At 59.4% G+C, this 15,791-nt stretch overlaps 1 protein-coding gene across 1 annotated transcript; it reads right to left on the minus strand.

The window, feature by feature from the left end:
- Window positions 1-4,650: 4,650 nt before the first annotated feature.
- On the minus strand, window positions 4,651-15,741 carry NELFB (negative elongation factor complex member B). Its single transcript, XM_008576466.1, has 13 exons — window positions 15,640-15,741; window positions 15,339-15,502; window positions 15,029-15,128; window positions 14,361-14,591; window positions 11,921-12,106; window positions 10,332-10,444; window positions 9,616-9,718; window positions 9,295-9,390; window positions 8,755-8,897; window positions 8,533-8,639; window positions 6,149-6,290; window positions 5,793-5,901; window positions 4,651-5,594 (listed from the first exon to the last, which is right to left on the minus strand). The coding sequence occupies exons 1-13, from the start codon at window positions 15,739-15,741 to the stop codon at window positions 5,448-5,450; spliced, it is 1,743 nt and encodes a 580-aa protein (XP_008574688.1). The 3' UTR covers window positions 4,651-5,447.
- Window positions 15,742-15,791: the final 50 nt, after the last annotated feature.

The following is a 15,791-nucleotide window of genomic DNA, read 5'->3' on the forward strand; positions in this document are numbered from 1 at the left end:
CCCGCAGGCCGCCGCCAAGGGACCTGGGCCGGGAGTCCCGCGGGATGCGGCCTGGCTTGCCCCACGGCCAGGGCCTGGCCCCGGCCTCGCCCCTCTGACCAGGAAGCGGCTCCTGCTCGGGGCCCCAGGGCAAATCTCTCGGGCCTTAAGGAAGTGGCTGGGGGGAGGGGGCCACGCAGCTTATCCGGCAGCCGCTCCGGCTTCCTGGAGGAGGAGTCGGTGGCCGACCAGGCGGCAGCTAGGGGTGAAGAAGGGTCACGCCGGACCCTGCCCCCGCCTGCAGTTCGACTGGACTTCCGGGCGCCAAGGGCCCGCCGCATCCCGAGGGGGAACCACGGGAAGCGGAGCCCCCCACGCACTCGAGAATACTTGAGGGGAGCGGGCTCTGGCGGGAACTTATGCTTTGGAGAATGGGCCCCAGCCCTGCCCCCGACCCCCAAAACTGGGGTCCTCCCCACACTCTTCCAGGGAACACACTAGCACAGCAGTGGAGGGAACACCCGCCCCCCCCAAGAGACCAGTGGGCGTGGAGTGGAGAGACGGACAGAAGGACAGAGGAGCTGGAGAGGAGGGATAGAGCAGGAGGCTGGCCTAAGCCCCTGGGCCCACAACCCACCCCCATACCTGCAACTGCAGTCAGGCTCCCCCAGCTCCCCACCCCCACCCAGACCAGATGCTGGTACCTGCGCCTCAGGAAGCAGGAAATGCCGGCCTCCCTGGGGGTGGGGGGAGGTCAGAGACCTCCTGGCCCAGCTCAGGGCCTGGAGGGGGAGCGACACCTGCGGGTCCCTGGGGAGCGAGCGTCTGGAACAGAGGAAGCTCTAGGGAGGTTTCCGCTTCTGTGCAAAGGAAGTGAGTCAGGGGGTGCGGCGCGGGCGGGACTTGGGCTGGACCGAGGCGCCAGAGGGGGAGACCTGGTTGGCTGACCAGATCCCCTGGCCAGCAGGTCACCTCCCCTCCTTGGCCCTGCGGCTCTTCAAGCCCTGCTGGCTGAGTCCAGGCCCAGGACACATGGTGAGGCGGAGGGCTCCTCCTGCCTACCCTCCCCCAGGACCCCTGGGCTCCCTGCACCTCAGTCTTCCTCCGTGGACCCCCACCTCCCCAGGACATCTCCTCCTCCACCTGACAACCCTCCGCCCAGCAGGGCTCCAGGTGCCTGCAAACAAGTGTGGAGCAAGACAGGTGCAGAGGGGACAGGTAGGGTCTCTCCCTTATTCTCCTCTCCCCCCCTTTTTTCTTCCTTTGACCTCAATCTGGGGGCCCCAGAATAGGGCTCATTTCCTTTTCCTTCCAGGTCCTCCCCTCTTCCTCTGTCCACCAGCCTGGAGCAATCCCCCGCTCCAAGGAGAAGAGAGTACACTCGGAGACAAAAGCTCTAGAACTGGGAAAAGACCCACCCCATCCCACCCCCGAATGTGGCTCCGGGTCCTTGTGGGGGCTGGGCAGCACATTTAGAAACTCTAGGTTGGGCCAAGAGTTGGGAGGCAAGGGCTCTGGACCCTTGGGCCACGTGCCTGCACGTGGGCCCACTCCCACTTCCCTTATGATCTCGGCACTTGCCTAGATGACCCTCCCACTCTGGCAAAGGGAGCTGGTCTTCTCCAAGCCCAGCCTGGAAGCCCTGAACCTCTCAGGATACACAATGCAGCCATGGCAACCTTGGAGTGAGTGGCCTGGGTGGATGTGTTTGTGACAGTCCTGAGTGCCCCTGGCTCGAGACCCCCCCTCCTCTCAGCTGCCACTCTGTACCCACAAAGGACTTCCTCCACTACCTACACCCAAGAAGCAGGACCTGCATGGAGGTGTTGGTCACAGGCCTGGGGCTCCTGTTCTCTCCAGACATGGATCCACAGTTCCTGGTGCTGAGGAACCACACTCTCCCCTCTAGGAGCCTGGCCCCGTGCCCGGGACCTGCTGCCCCTCCTCTGTGCAGGGCTGGGCACTTGAGGACTTCAGTCTCAACTCTCCAGGCCTCAGGGCCTCACCTACCACACGGAGTGCTGCTGCATGTGCAGCCCACACCAGGCCTCCTGGCACCAGGGCAGAAGGTGGCCCTATGGCCCTGCATGAAGGTGGGGGTCCTTCCTCTAACCTCAGAGCTTTTGACACAGGGAGGACCCTGGAGTGAACCTGAGTCTTGGGCTGAGGCCCCTCCTCCAGGGGTGAAGGGAGAGCCCCTCCTCGTTTTTGTCACCGTCTGCCTTTGGCCCCCAGGAGCAGCCCCATCGCGCCCACTTGCCCAGCTGCAGCCCTGCTCTCTGGGATTCACCGTCCATCTGCCGCAAATACAATCCAAGGCCCGAAGCACATGTCCAGCCTCTTCTCCGAGTGGACCCTTCACCTTGCCACCTCGGGCTCATCAGTAGAGCTAGGTGTCCCGCAAACCACTGGCCTGGAGGTGGGCAGACGCGTCCCTACTCCTCCTTGCGGCTTTCAGACCATCTTGCTCTCCTGTCCTCAGACCACGCGGGCCTCTCCGCTGTCCCCTAACCAGGACATTCTCCCTGACTCCCCAACAGCGCCCCCTCTCAGTCGCCATCACTTCTGCAGGAGACCCTTGGCCTCTTGCAATGAGTGTGTGCGCCACCCAAGTTCAGCTGCCCACTCCCACGCCCCTCGTCCGTCCTTACAGTTCACACCTTCCAGCCCCCGACCCTGACCCCCCTCACCCACCAGGTCCTTCTCCCCACCCGATGGTCCTATCATCTCCTGCAGGTGTCCTTAGCGGGACCCTGTCCTCACAGCTGCACATGAACAAGGCTGGAGGAGCCTGGCCGGCCCCCGACCCTGACCCCCCTCACCCACCAGGTCCTTCTCCCCACCCGATGGTCCTATCATCCCCTGCAGGTGTCCTTAGTGGGACCCTGTCCTCACAGCTGCACATGAACAAGGCTGGAGGAGCCTGGCCGCATGAACCAGTCTGTCCATCTTGACCACGAGCCTCCGTGGGCCCTTAGCGCTACCCAGTGACTGCACCAGGCATCCAGGTCCACGCACTGGCTGCTGCCCCCGTGGCTGAGTCCTTTCCTTCTCCTTTGCCCTGGCCCCACTGTCCTGCCTCCCTGGAGCATCCTGCCCTGAAGCCCTGACCACACCTGCTCGCTCAGTGACAGCACAGCCGCCCCAACATCATCCACTTTTCACTGGACTGTGTCATTCCCATCAGCCCAGAAACATGTTTCTTCCACCTTTAAAAAAATTTTTACAAGAGCACTCTCCTCCGAGCCCTGACACCCACGACCCTGAAGCCCATGCTCCCCTACTTTGCTCCCACCTTGGCCCTCTCCAGGCCTCCTCTGCAGACTTCACCTGCAAGGCCACTGCAACCGCCCCCTCAGCAGCCTTTCCCCTTTGGCCCCTCCTCCTCCAGGCCAGGCCGATCCTTCATGGGCTGCTGGAACCCCATCCGCCTGCGCCCCCGCCCCACCTGGGGAGAGCACATCACCAGTCTCACCTGGGGTGACCTTGTTGGGTTTCATAGCGTCCAGAATCACCCCAGTCCTGCTCTTCCCTGAGCTCGACTCCCAAACCCATGGTACATGCCTAGTAGGCTAAGCTCCACAAAACCCAACCTTCCCCATCTTCCCCTAAAGCCTGCCCAGTAAGTCCAAAGCCTTGGACCTTTCCCAACTCCACTGCCCCACACACCCACTTCCAACCTGCTGGAAATCCTACTGGTCTACTTTCAAGAAATCACACCCAGGGCAGACCCTGTGGCTCACTCGGGAGAGTGCGGCGCTGGTAGCGCCGAGGCTGCGGGTTCAGATCCTATATAGGGATGGGTGGTGCACTCCCTGGCTGAGCGTGGTGCAGACCATGCCGTCCCGAGGGTTGCAACCCCCTTACCAGTCCCAAAAAAAAAAAATCACACGCAGAACCCCAACACGTCCACCCTGTCAGCCAGGGCAGTGCCCCTGTCCTGTGTGGCCCCAGCACCCTCCAGAGCCCTCAGCCTGGGACTTCCCTGCCTGCCCTGCAGCTCTTTCAGAGGAAGACACAACAGGGTAAACCAAGATACAGACTTGGTGGTGTGGGGCAGCCCTGCCTGCCAAGATCCTGTGCAGGGCCTTCACAAGTTTGGGGCCCTGGGTGCCCCTGAGGGCGAGAAAAGCCAGGCACAGGCTCAGAGGGTTCCCAAGCCCACCCACACCCCACTGGCCCCATCATGCTAGGTGGGCACTGGTCATGCTCTGACGGGTCTCGCCTGCATAGCCTTGGCCTGGCACTCCATGGAGCAGAGCTCAGTGATGGGCATCCCAAGGAGACGTGATGTTTAACAGCTGAGGTTGAATTCCCCAAGCCACCCACGAGTGCGCTAGGAGCCACACCCGGCTGCCAGCATAGCCTGTGGCCTGGGGCTCACCCTTGGCACTCCCAGGGCCTCAGGTCCAACTCTCTGCAGAGAGGGGCTGCTCACCTGGACCCACAGGACAGAAACAAAGGAGCTGGTCTGCATGTCAGGACACCAAGCCACCCTGCAAGGCTGAGGGGGAATCCCGTGGCCTCACCCTTAACTTACCCCCCACGGCTGCTGTCGCCAGGAGGGGCTGAGCAGGCCAGACTATGGCCCATAGAACACAGGTATTGACTCTCACTTGTGCCCACCCTGGACCTGCATCCAACCCCTGGGGCAAGCACAGAAACAACCTGCAGTGTCTACTAAAATGCCTTTATTCACTTTAGTTGAAAACCTCCCCATGGGCGCCATCCCTGCCCTGCCTGGCAGGTGGAGACTGCAGCTCAGCGAGGAGAAGCACTCAACTCCAAGGGTAAACTGAGGCAGCGGGTGGGGGTGCCTAGGCTTTCCTTGGCCCCACCTGCCACACCCTGCTCCGTGGCGCTATGCTGCGGAGGTTGCCTGCGGGCCCTCGGGCAGTGGGGACCACCCACCCTGCCACATGCCAGGCTCAAGCTGCTGCCTCCAGGCGGTGGCTGCTGTCTGTAGACACCACAACCCAGCAAACCTCATGCTCTCGCCAAGTTGTGCCAGCATGGCTGCCCTGCCCCTTCCCCTCAGACCTCCCCTAGGAGCCTCCACCCCAGACACAGTCAGCTTAGGCCCCCTGCCCTTTGCCCCTGGAAAACAGGTGGCTTTTTCCTAATCCCAATTACTGCCAGTCTGTTTCTGAGACAGCCATGAAAAGCTGAAATGCACAGCAGAAACAAGCAAGCTTTTCAGGGCTGTCTTCCACAGAGTGGGCCAGAGGCCCCACGGCCAGGCACACAGGTCCCATCATATGGGTGGCAGACAACCTCCCAGAACCAGGTGGGGCTGAGGTGTGGAGGGGGTGCCCCGCTCACGGAATGGGACAGTGGCCCATCTGACCACTACCCTGAAAGCAGTGACTGCCCTGATACTCCCATGTCCGAGGGGGTCTCTTCTCCTGGCTCACCAGAGCCTCATTCCAGAAGGGCCCCCCCACTCCTGAGCAGCCCCAGGCGAAGCCTCAGAGCCCAGCCGGGGCAGGCACACTGGGGAGTGGCAGCTCCAGGGCTGGCGTCTCTGCGGCTGGGGCCGGGCTGGGCTTGCGCTGGTCCAACTGCTCCAGCTTCTCGCCAAGCTGGGAGTATAGTTCCTTCACCGCCTCTCCACTCTGGAGGGAAACCCATAGTTACCAGGCAGCACACATGGGACGGGCCCAGGGTCATGCAGAGAACAGCCCACAGACAACGGTAAGCACTGCAAACCAGAGCTATTGCCTGGCATGAGCAGGCCTGAGGCTGGTACTGACCAGGCACATTCACGTGGGCAGCAAGCCTCCTCCCCCGAGGTGCAGGTCAGGGTCACCCACCTGGGCCGTGGGCTCCAGGGCCTTCTGCAAGGCTTCCAGCTTGGCCGGGGCTACCCTGGGATGCAGGTGGATGAGAAGCCGCAGCACATGCCGGTGCACATTCTCCTTCCTGGAAAAGGCCACAGCCCGGTGGGAGGTGGGGAGTGGGAGGATCCAGTAGACTCTGCCTCGTTCCCAGGCCTGGCCCACATGCAGGTGCCCCTCCAGATAGGACACAGCCAGCCCCTTGGACCACTCCCCGGCTATGCCCAGCATCCTGCAGGGCTGAAGGCAGACTCTGGTGCCCACAGACCCTCCTATGGCCCTTCACCTCCAGGATGGTGACACTGGCCATCTCCCAGGCTTCCATGGCCTACCGTGGTGAGGCAGTGAGGAGGAAGCCATCAAAGAGGCTGCGGCAGAAGTCGTCCAGGGCAAACTCGTCGGCCAGTAGCACGAGGTTCCCCGTGAGCAAGTGAAGGAAGATGTCGCTGAACGCAAGGTCGCCAAAGGTCTCCACTGCAATCACAGCAGGCATCAGCCCACCAGGCCACCACCTGCCCCACTTCACCTCACCCACCCTGAGCAGCTGGCGGCCTCTGCCCTCAGGGACCTGTGTTTCAGGGAGACCACTCAGCAGCACCTGCTCTGGGGGGCTCAGACAGGGGTTCCCAGCTGTCCTGAGGCCCTAAGAACAGGGCATTGGCAAGTGGGGAAGGGCCCTTGTCAGGCAGGCGGGTGGGGGGTGGTCTGGGACCCTGAGCACCTGAAACAGGGCTACAGCTTGTGGGCCACAAGGAGGGGCTGAGGAGGGGCAGGGGAAGAGAAAAGGTGCCGAGGACCTGTTACGAAAGGCTTTGCCCAACAGCCAAGGAACCATGGCCTAAACTGACCCCAGAAGAGAGAACCTGGAGACCACCGATGAGAGACATAGCCCAAGGAAGTGCCACTGTGCCAGCCCAGGGCAAGTCCACCAAACCCCCATCTGAATGGTCCACAGCAAAAACGAGGAAAAACATGCAAATCTTCTCTGAAGCCCCTGACACCAAACAGGGCAGAGACAGAGGATCCTGCAGCCAGGCCCCACCGAGGGAGGACAGGCAAGGTGGACTTGGGGCCAGACGTCGCCACTCCCTGACAGAGCGAGAGGGGCCTGGACAAGGACCCACATGAGGACAGACCCAGCTGATGCCACCTGAACCCACAAAGTGACTGGAGCATTTCGGGGAGACCTGGGTCCCAAGGTGCGCTCCTGCCACACATCTTACTGGGCCTCAGTCAGCCTCGTGGCCAGCATGGTTACAGGACATGTGGGCAGGTGCATGGTCACTACCAGGGGATGCACCAAGGTCCCAATGGCAAATGCCCCAATTCCCAAGTAACCCTATGGCTCAGTAGAGGCTTGCGGGGCGGAGGAGCCAGCCTGGGTAGGAAGGACAGCCCTCATTTGAATCCAGACCTGATCAGTCGGGGCTACCGCCACGCATCTGACACAAACGAATCACCGTGAACCCAACGCAGTGTGACTGGGGCCTGTGGTCACGGTTCTTAATAGTGTCCTGCCCCTGTAGCAAGGCCTGCTGAATGTTTTAAGCCACTAAGTTTGTGGTAATTTGTTCCAGTAGCATTAGAAAACCAATGCCCGAGCTAAGAGAATTCAGTTAGAAGGTGGCTGGGTATAAACAATACCCAAGATAACTTCCTCTGTACAGAAAGCCGGAAAACATACACAAGTTACCCTCAGACACGTCAGTGACCAAGAAATACACTTAGCAAGAAACGTGCAAGACCTCTATGAAGAAACCTCAAGGGCCGGCCCGGTGGCGCACTGGATAGTGAGCCGCTTGGGAAGCGCGGCGGCGCTCCCGTCCGAGGGTTCGGATCCCACATACAGACCGGCTCCCGCTCACTGGCTGAGCGAGGCGAGGGAGCAACACCGAGGCTTGCAATCCCGTTGCCGGTCCCCGGTCCTGTACGGGGGCTGCGATCCGTTGCCGGACACGGAAAAAAGACAAAAGACAAAAAAAAAAAAAAAAGAAACCTCAAAACCCCAGGCAAGGCTGAGTCAGCAGGGCCCAGGCTTGTGTGGCGGTGGGGACACCGGATGCTGCAGCAGGCAAAGGCGCTGGGGTTCCACCGTCCTGTGCACTTGACTTCCATCTGTTCAGAAACCCTCTCCAACAAGACCTGCAACTTTACTCTTGAAGGGGTCCACTAGGACCCCTCGCTCGTCTCCGGTCTCGTGACAACCCCTCCCCCAGAGGCTCTTGGGGAAGTGGGCCTGTCACAGCCTTGGGGGGAGGTCTCTCTCTGTGTCTCTCACTCCAGAGACATCTGAGCACCTGAGGAGCTCCACGCCTCTCCCCAGTTCGGATAAAATAAAGGTGGTTCTCACGTCACCTCTTTGTGGGAAGGGCTGTGAGGCCCAGGAAGGCACTGTGAAAATACTTACTCTCCTACTAAAACAGACTGCAGACAGAAACTCAGAAGTGACTGTGCTGGCTGGCCAGCTCAGTCGGTGACAGCGAGAGGTTACACCACCAAGGTCAAAGGTCAGATCCCCGAGCTGGCCAGCCACCCAAAAAAAAACAAACAAGCAACAAACAAAAGCTTAAAAGTGAAACCAAGCTGGTGAAGTCGGAGGTGGGGATGGGGAGACAGGGCAGCCCGAGGCTGTCCGCAGCCCCAGGAGGGCCTGCCCAGGTGAGATGTGGCAGATGCTGAAGTGCAGGCACGAGCCGGCCCCGCCCTTGGGACTCACCAAGCCCTGGCAGCAGGCGGAGCAGCGCATTCTTGTTCCTCTGCTTGGTGACGTGCAGGACATAGGACAGCCCCACCTCACAGGCCATGCGATGCTCCTGCAGAAACCTGCGCCCACAGGCACCCTCAGCCCTGGCAGCCCAGCCCAGACCCCGCCCAGCAGCGCGTCCACTCACAGCCGCAGTCCTGACGCCCCTCCCACCCGCTGCCCCCCAGCCCGTACTTGGTGAAACTTTCAGGAAGCGTGTTTGGGTACGTGACTGGGGCTTTCTCCTCGGCTGGAAGCTTCTGGTCCACATTGAAAGTGTAGTCATCCACCACGAAAGACATGAGCATCGGCAGGAACCTCGTGATGAGCTCTACCTCCTGACAGGTGGGAGATCGTGAGCCCAGCCCATGCAGGTCCCTGGCCCTCTACCCACCCCCCACCTCTGTAGTCCACTGGCCCCGCTCCAGCGCACCTTTCTCACATCCAGAATTTCTGGACATGAGCCCCCAGGTCCCTCCTTCCAGCTTCCCAAGACCTCTGCCTAGTCCTTGAACCCTGACCTGGCATGATCACAGCCAGCCATGCAGAGCCCCTGCTGGGCCAAGTCCACCAAGGAGATGCCCCAATATACCCCAGGTGGCTGTTTTCCCAAAATGAAGGTGGGCATCTTCAGGTACAAAGCTTTGGGACCAGACAGACCTCGAATTATCACCTAGCTCGCCCCCCTCCAGTACAGCCCACAGCCTCTCGCAAACGATCCCCTGGGTCACATACCATCTTGGGCTCCTTGAAGACCTGGCTGTCGATCATGTCCCAGGCCCCCTGGCCCAGCGCCAGCAGCCGGAGCAACAGCAGGAGGTCGGGACTGTCCTGTGGGGGCACAGAGACCTCAGCACACTCATTGGAGCTTCCACCCTAAGCCCAATTCTCCTCTGACCCTGACTGTTACTCAGCTGAGTCACTGGTGCCCAGAAACAGGACTCCAGGACTCTGACCACAGGCTCCTTGTGCCACCACATATGGGGTGAAACCCAATCCCACACATGTAGAGCGCACAACCACCCAGAATGGCCAGCGTTGCCAGCCCGCGCTCACCCTGGGCAGTGTTTCCTGGCCAACCAGCTCCTGCAGATGCCTGACAGTGCTCAGTGACAGCGTGTTGATGGCGAAGGGGTCACACAGGATCATGGACAAGTCGCTGCAAGAACAGGCCTCAGCACTAGGTAGGGAAGCCCAAGGTGGCCCCAGGCTGGGCTGCAGGACTCAGAGAGTAGCCCCAGGAGCCAGCCTCTCCACGTGGAGCAAGCTGATTCCATTCTGGATTTCTTTCAAAGAAAAGCTTAAGGTTCATAATTTATCCTGAACTTACTCAAAGATCTTTCAAACTAAAGAATAAGGAAATTTTTTTAAAAATTTGATCACATTTTAGTTGTGAAAACCTGACCCACACTCTCCAAATTCAGTGTCCCACAGAGACCCTTCTAACAGAGAGAACTGGCAAGGCTGGACCAGGCAGCACCCTGTCCACTCGCCAGCCGGGACCCAAATCTGGCCACCTCCTGGCATAGAGTGCCCCAGGACAGGGACTATAACCCCTATGATGCTGCAGACACCACAGTCCCCAGCCTCTGGACACCTGGCTGCCCCTGGAACCGTGGGTCCCACACTCTGCAGAGATGGGAGTACCAGGTGTAGTTCTGCTAAAACAGGCTGGAAGAGCCCCCAGCTACCAATGATGGGACAAAGTGTGCTGCACTAGCTGTCTGTGGATGGGCTCTGGGGCCCGGGGCCCTCGCAGAGCCAGCCCTCACCCCAGGACCTGCTCCTGTCCCTTCTTCACTCCATCAAGGAACCCCTGCAGCTCCCGGGCTCTCTTGCTGTCCACGAACCGCTCTCGGATACAGGCGTCCAGGCACCAGGTGAACTACAAGGAGGAAGCACAGTCAGGTCGTGGCCCGGAACCTCCGAGGATGGCAAGAGTCAAGGCCCTGAAGACAGCCCCTCGCCCCTTGCTCAGGCACAGCAGCTCCTGGCACCCAGGCCTTCATGCTGGCAGGGCAGAGCGTTCCCTACTCCTCAGGCAGGCATCAGTGCCATGAGAGCCATAGCACCAAGGCCCAGCAGGGCACCTGGGCCAGGAACAGGACGGGGCAAAGATAACCACAGGCCAAGGCCCAGGTCTCCACACCAGGCCAAGCCCAGGGAAGACAAAGGTATCCCAAGGGACCACCAGGTCCCTCCCCACACCCATGCTGCCCCCAAACACCAGACATCAGGAGCGCAGAGCCAGGGTGAGGTCATGCCCACTGTTCACCCTGTCACCGTCCAAATGCATTTGGACAAACAAGGGAACCCAGTGCCTGTCCTCCGGTGTCCAAATGGGGATAGGTATGTAGACAGAAGGCACGGCTGAGCCTTCGTGGAGGAGGAGGGGCTGCAGGAAGCAGGGGGTGTCCTTCCGGGGGGCAAAAGCAGCTGGGTCAGGACAGCACGTGGGGAGGCGATACTTGTTTGGAGACTCCCTCGCAGCTCCCAGGGTAGGCTGGGCCCTGCAGTGCTCCCACAACGTGGGGCTCAGAGCATGACATCACCCAGTCCCCGGAAGACGGTCTCAGGCTGCAGCGTCCACACTAGGGGGTGAAGGGCAATGCGGGGAGCACCTGGAGCCTGGCCAATTAGAAGCCAAGGGCTAGGGCCGGCCTGTGGCTCACTCTGGAGAGTGCAGTGCTGATAACACCAAGGCCATGGGTCCGGATCCCTACATAGACAGTTATTTGAGAAATTTTATTGAGAAGAGCAGCAGAAAACTATAACTAGGAGAATATGGGGTCAGGAAAGATTACATTTGGTTTGCTATCTTTTACTTTTGTATCTTTTTTGTATTTTTAAAAGAGAGATGTAGGGACCAGCCCATGGCTCACTCGGGAGAGTGTGGTGCTGATAACACCAAGGCCAAAGGTTTGGATCCCATACAGGGATGGCCGCTTAGCTCACTGGGTGAGCGTGGTGCTGACAACACCAAGTCAAGGGTTAAGATCCCCTTACCGGTCATCTTTTTTTTTCTCTTTTTTTTTTTAAAAAAAAGAAGAAGCCAAGGACTGTGGGGCAGGTGGGGCCAGAGGCAGACTGTAAAGACGGAGGAGGCTAGGGCAAGGGTCCAGGCACAGCCATGGGGCCTGCACACCGCTGGACGAGGGAGACAGTGGGGACACTCTTCCATCCTCCAGATGGAGTCTGCAAAGGGACTGAGGGGCCAGCGCACGACACGCAGCTGGATGGACAACAGAGCTCGAGAAAGGGGCTTGGGAGTGGCTGGGGCACAGGCGCTAGCTGGCCCACCTGCATCACAAGGGAGGAGAGCCGCCGAGGAGGAGCCAGGAGCAGATGGGCACGGGACTACCTTGTGGCAGGGGTCCACGGTGCAGATGTCACCGACATCCAGGTCGTGCAGGGACATGAGCAGCTCGGCCCGCAGGGTGCAGTAGTGCACGTTCCGCGTGCGGAGGAAGAGCGTGCGCAGGAACTGCAGTACCATGTCGTATAGCTTCACGTTCTTGCCCACCATCTGCGTCAGCTTCTGCACCACCTAGCGGGCGAGATGCAGCCTTCGAGCCCAGGAGCTCCCCTGCCCACCTCGGCAACCGCACTGCCCTGCCCCGGCAGACCTTCCCACTTTTCTGGCATAAAACATTTCTTCCTCTCTCACACAACACTGGCAGCCCATCTGATGGCGCAGGCTCTGTTACTTTTAAGGTGGCAAATCCCACATCAGTCTCCATGGTTCTCTGAAAGGCCACTGATCTGTGACCCGTTGTGACCCCTACTGCATGCCACAACCCCTCACCTACCCAGTCAGGCAGAGGCAGCTAAGGCCCACCCCTTAAGACAAGAAGAGCCCTGCCAGTGTGGGAGACACAGGCCCTGATGAGGACACGTGGGCACAACCTTCTGGGCCTGGTCAAGGCTTGAGAGACCCTGCTGCTCTCCATCTGAGGGCATCCACACCGGCCCAGGCTGACTGGTGACCCATCTTCTGCCTTGCTGGAAGCCACGCAGCTATCCCTGGTCCCACCACCAGCATCCAGGGCCACAGAGCACAAGCCAAAGCCACAGGGGTCTGGAGTGCAAACACCAACTGCCAAGTCTTTCCCAACCCGCAACTGAATGGCTGTGTGGGGACACAGCTGCCCTCCCCGTCTCAGGGGTCACCACCTCACCATTCCCTCAACACAGGACTCAGGCTGCAGTCCTTGCCAGCAGGGAAGGCTCCTACCGTGCAGCTGCAGCTAAGACAAGAAGGCTCTGCTCAGCTGCTCCCTGGCCATGGCTAACTGGGCCTCAGCCCGAGGTATGAAGGGATGCTCAGGGCAAGCCTAGGCGATGGGGACAGAGTCTGACAGGCAACAGCAAGGGGTGGCAGAAGTCAATGACCAGCCTGGCGGTCCACCCTCTAGGACCCCTGCCACGGACTCTAGACAATGGGTCTCGGACCCATGTAAGCAGAGCAGAGGAGGGTTGGGCACCACTCAGCTCCTAACACTCGGGTCTGCAGGCACCCATCTCGGGGACACGGTCCTCGCTGCAGATTAGACCCACCCCGCCCCCATGGCCCCACAGCCTGAGGTGATCCCAACTGTCGGCACAAGGGAACTGAGAACCTCTAGTGACAAAAACAGCTGATAAGTGCTGATCCCGACTATGGGCCGCACCCACTTCACACATGAACAAAAGGGGCCAGGCAGCTCAGCGCCTGCCCAGAGGCCAGGTGACCACAGTGAGGACTGCAGGGCAACCTGTTAACCTGAATCTCCCTGTCACAGCCTCGTAAAATCAGAGCATCAAGAATAAAGACTGGAAAGCTCCCAGAGAGAAAAAGTGGGACCACTGGGCTGGTGGTTAGAGCACAGTGTTATAACACCAAGGTCAGGGGTTCAGATTTCCGTACCAGCCAGCTGCCAAAAAATACATAAATAAATTTTAAAAAGCAATGAGAATCTGAGAAGCTTCAAATTTATGGGCAAAAATGAGTGCTAGAAAACAGTAAGAAACACACTTTTAAAATTTTGAAACTAGAATTCTAAATTTAGCCAATCAAGTGTAAAGTCTAAACAAAATAAATTTCAGGTGTATTAGAACTCTGAAAGCTTACGTCAGAGTTTTCTGAGGACGTATCCCAATAAAATGAAGATGAAACCAAGAAAAAGAAAGATAAGGGGCTGGCCGGTTGGTTCACTTGGTTAGAGCATGGTGCTGATAACACCAAGGTCAAGAGTTCAGATCCCATACCAGCCAGACACCAAAAAAAAAAAAAAAGGAAAGAAAAAGAAAGCTAAGAAACAGAAGAAACAAGGCTGGCCCGTGGCTCACTTGGGAGAGTGCGGTGCTGATAACACCAAGGCCACGGGTTCGGATCTCTATATAGGGATGGCCGGTTCGCTCACTTGGGAGAGCGTGGTGCTGACAACACCAAGTCAAGGGTTAAGATCCCCTTACCGGTCGTCTTGAATAAATAAATAAAGAGTGAAACATGAAGAATTCAATTGCAACTATACTAATAAATTATTTGGAGAATTGAAACTTTGAGGACCAAACAGAACTTCCTTTTTAGAGTCGCTTTTCAAATGGCCTTTCTGTAGACTTAAACCTTATTCACATATTACTTTGTTGACAAGCAAAATACACACAACCACATGTCTTTTCAACCACGTGTACAAGCGCACCCTTTCTGGAGCAGAACAACCCAAACACTCACAGGGGAGCGCTGAGTCAACTGCCAGGCAGCTGGGGAAGGGGCTGGCCATGGCGTTTCTCGGAGTAGCCCCGACTCCTCCCTTCCTCACCTCGCCCTGGCGCCTGGTCTTGGGAGAAGGACTGAAGAAGTTGTGCAGGACAGAGAGCTCCGTGCTGAAGAGCGCACTTTCCTTCTCCAGGATGTACTGCTTCAACAGAGGGGAGACCTCGTCCCCGAAGAGCGCCTGGTTGTCCTGCCAGATCTGCCGCTTCACCTCCACGGCACAGGCTCGGTACAGCTCCTTGTCAGCCATCACCAGCTTCAGCTTCTTCTCAGGAACCTACACAACACCACAGGCCTCTTGTGAGTGGCGCCTGTGGCGCCGGGTCTCCCTCAAGACAGGCAAAGAGGTCTCAGCCCCTACAGAGAGTGCCTTGAGGCCAGCCCTCCCCAACGAGGCACCTGTGACTGGCCCCCCAGGCCCCAGAAGGTACAGGCAAATATGCCGGATACCAATAGCGCTTTCCCAGAAATGGTCCCACACGCCACCTCAAGTGCCAAGCGGCAGTCTCCAGAGAAGACTTGTCTGGGAGAAACCAGCACAGAAAACGTGCCAAGGAACAGTACTCCAGCAGGCAGGTCATCAAATCTCCCAGAGCTAAGCAGCCACCTCGACCGAGCGCACGCTCCAGCTTCCACCAAGGGCAGGCAGGCCCACGCCTGCTGCCCCACAGCCACGCTAGCTTTCCTTGGGCAGGGTGGCCCCAGGACTTTCACCTTGGGCAGATGCTTCATGACGCACATCACCACTGGCTGCAGGGACGGCATCTTGACCAGAGAAAAGCTCTTCTCCAGAAGGTCTTCCAGCTTCTTGTACCTGGGACGGTGTGGCACAGGACCAAGTCAGAGTAGCTGCCTGACTGTCCCCCTAAAAGACGATGGCTAACGGGACACACAGGGAGGGGTGGCCCGAACACAGCCCCAGGCCACCTCTACAGCCAAGGGGACAACAACGCTGCGAGTGGATCCCAAGGGTGAGCGGCGGGCTGCCCCTCTCACCTGCCCACATCGGGCAGAGGGAGCCTACCTCTCCTCAGCCTTCCCCTCCGACGCAATGGCCGACACTCGCTCCAGCAGCTTGTCCCGCAGCTCGTCAAACACCGACTGGTGGAACTCCAGCCGCGGCGTCCCATGCAGGTCCAGGAAGGGCAGGGCCGACTGCAGCGAGGGCAGCAGCACGCCGTTCTCAGTCTGCGGAGGCAGAGGGTCAGGGCGCGGCGGGGACACCAAGGCCGCCCCGGCAGCGGGAGGCACGTCCAGCACCGTTCCCAGCCGCGCTGGCGGAGCGGAGCACAGACGGGCAGAGGCCCGGGCCCGGCGCGGCCCACCTGGAACTGCTCGATGGCCTTCAGCGGCTCCGTGCAGTTGGTCAGCGTCTCCTTCAGGTCCTCGCCGTTGGCGACGCCCAAGTCCTGCAGCCCCGCGAACATGGCCGCGGCCCCGGCCGCCGCCCGGCTCGGCGCCCCATCCCCGCCCCGCT

This window comes from Galeopterus variegatus, unplaced genomic scaffold, assembly GCF_000696425.1.
Source record: "Galeopterus variegatus unplaced genomic scaffold, G_variegatus-3.0.2 Scaffold1360, whole genome shotgun sequence".
Taxonomy (NCBI): Eukaryota; Metazoa; Chordata; class Mammalia; order Dermoptera; family Cynocephalidae; genus Galeopterus; species Galeopterus variegatus.

Excerpts from the sequence above, each read along its gene's own strand:
- NELFB (XM_008576466.1), bottom strand. The coding sequence starts at position 15,741 with ATGTTCGCGGGGCTGCAGGACTTGGGCGTCGCCAACGGCGAGGACCTG. Across the intron at positions 14,592-15,028 it reads TCATGAAGCATCTGCCCAAG|GTTCCTGAGAAGAAGCTGAA; the intron begins GTGAAAGTCCTG and ends GGTGTTGTGTAG. Across the intron at positions 9,719-10,331 it reads GGACAGGAGCAGGTCCTGGG|CGACTTGTCCATGATCCTGT; the intron begins GTGAGGGCTGGC and ends CTGTTCTTGCAG.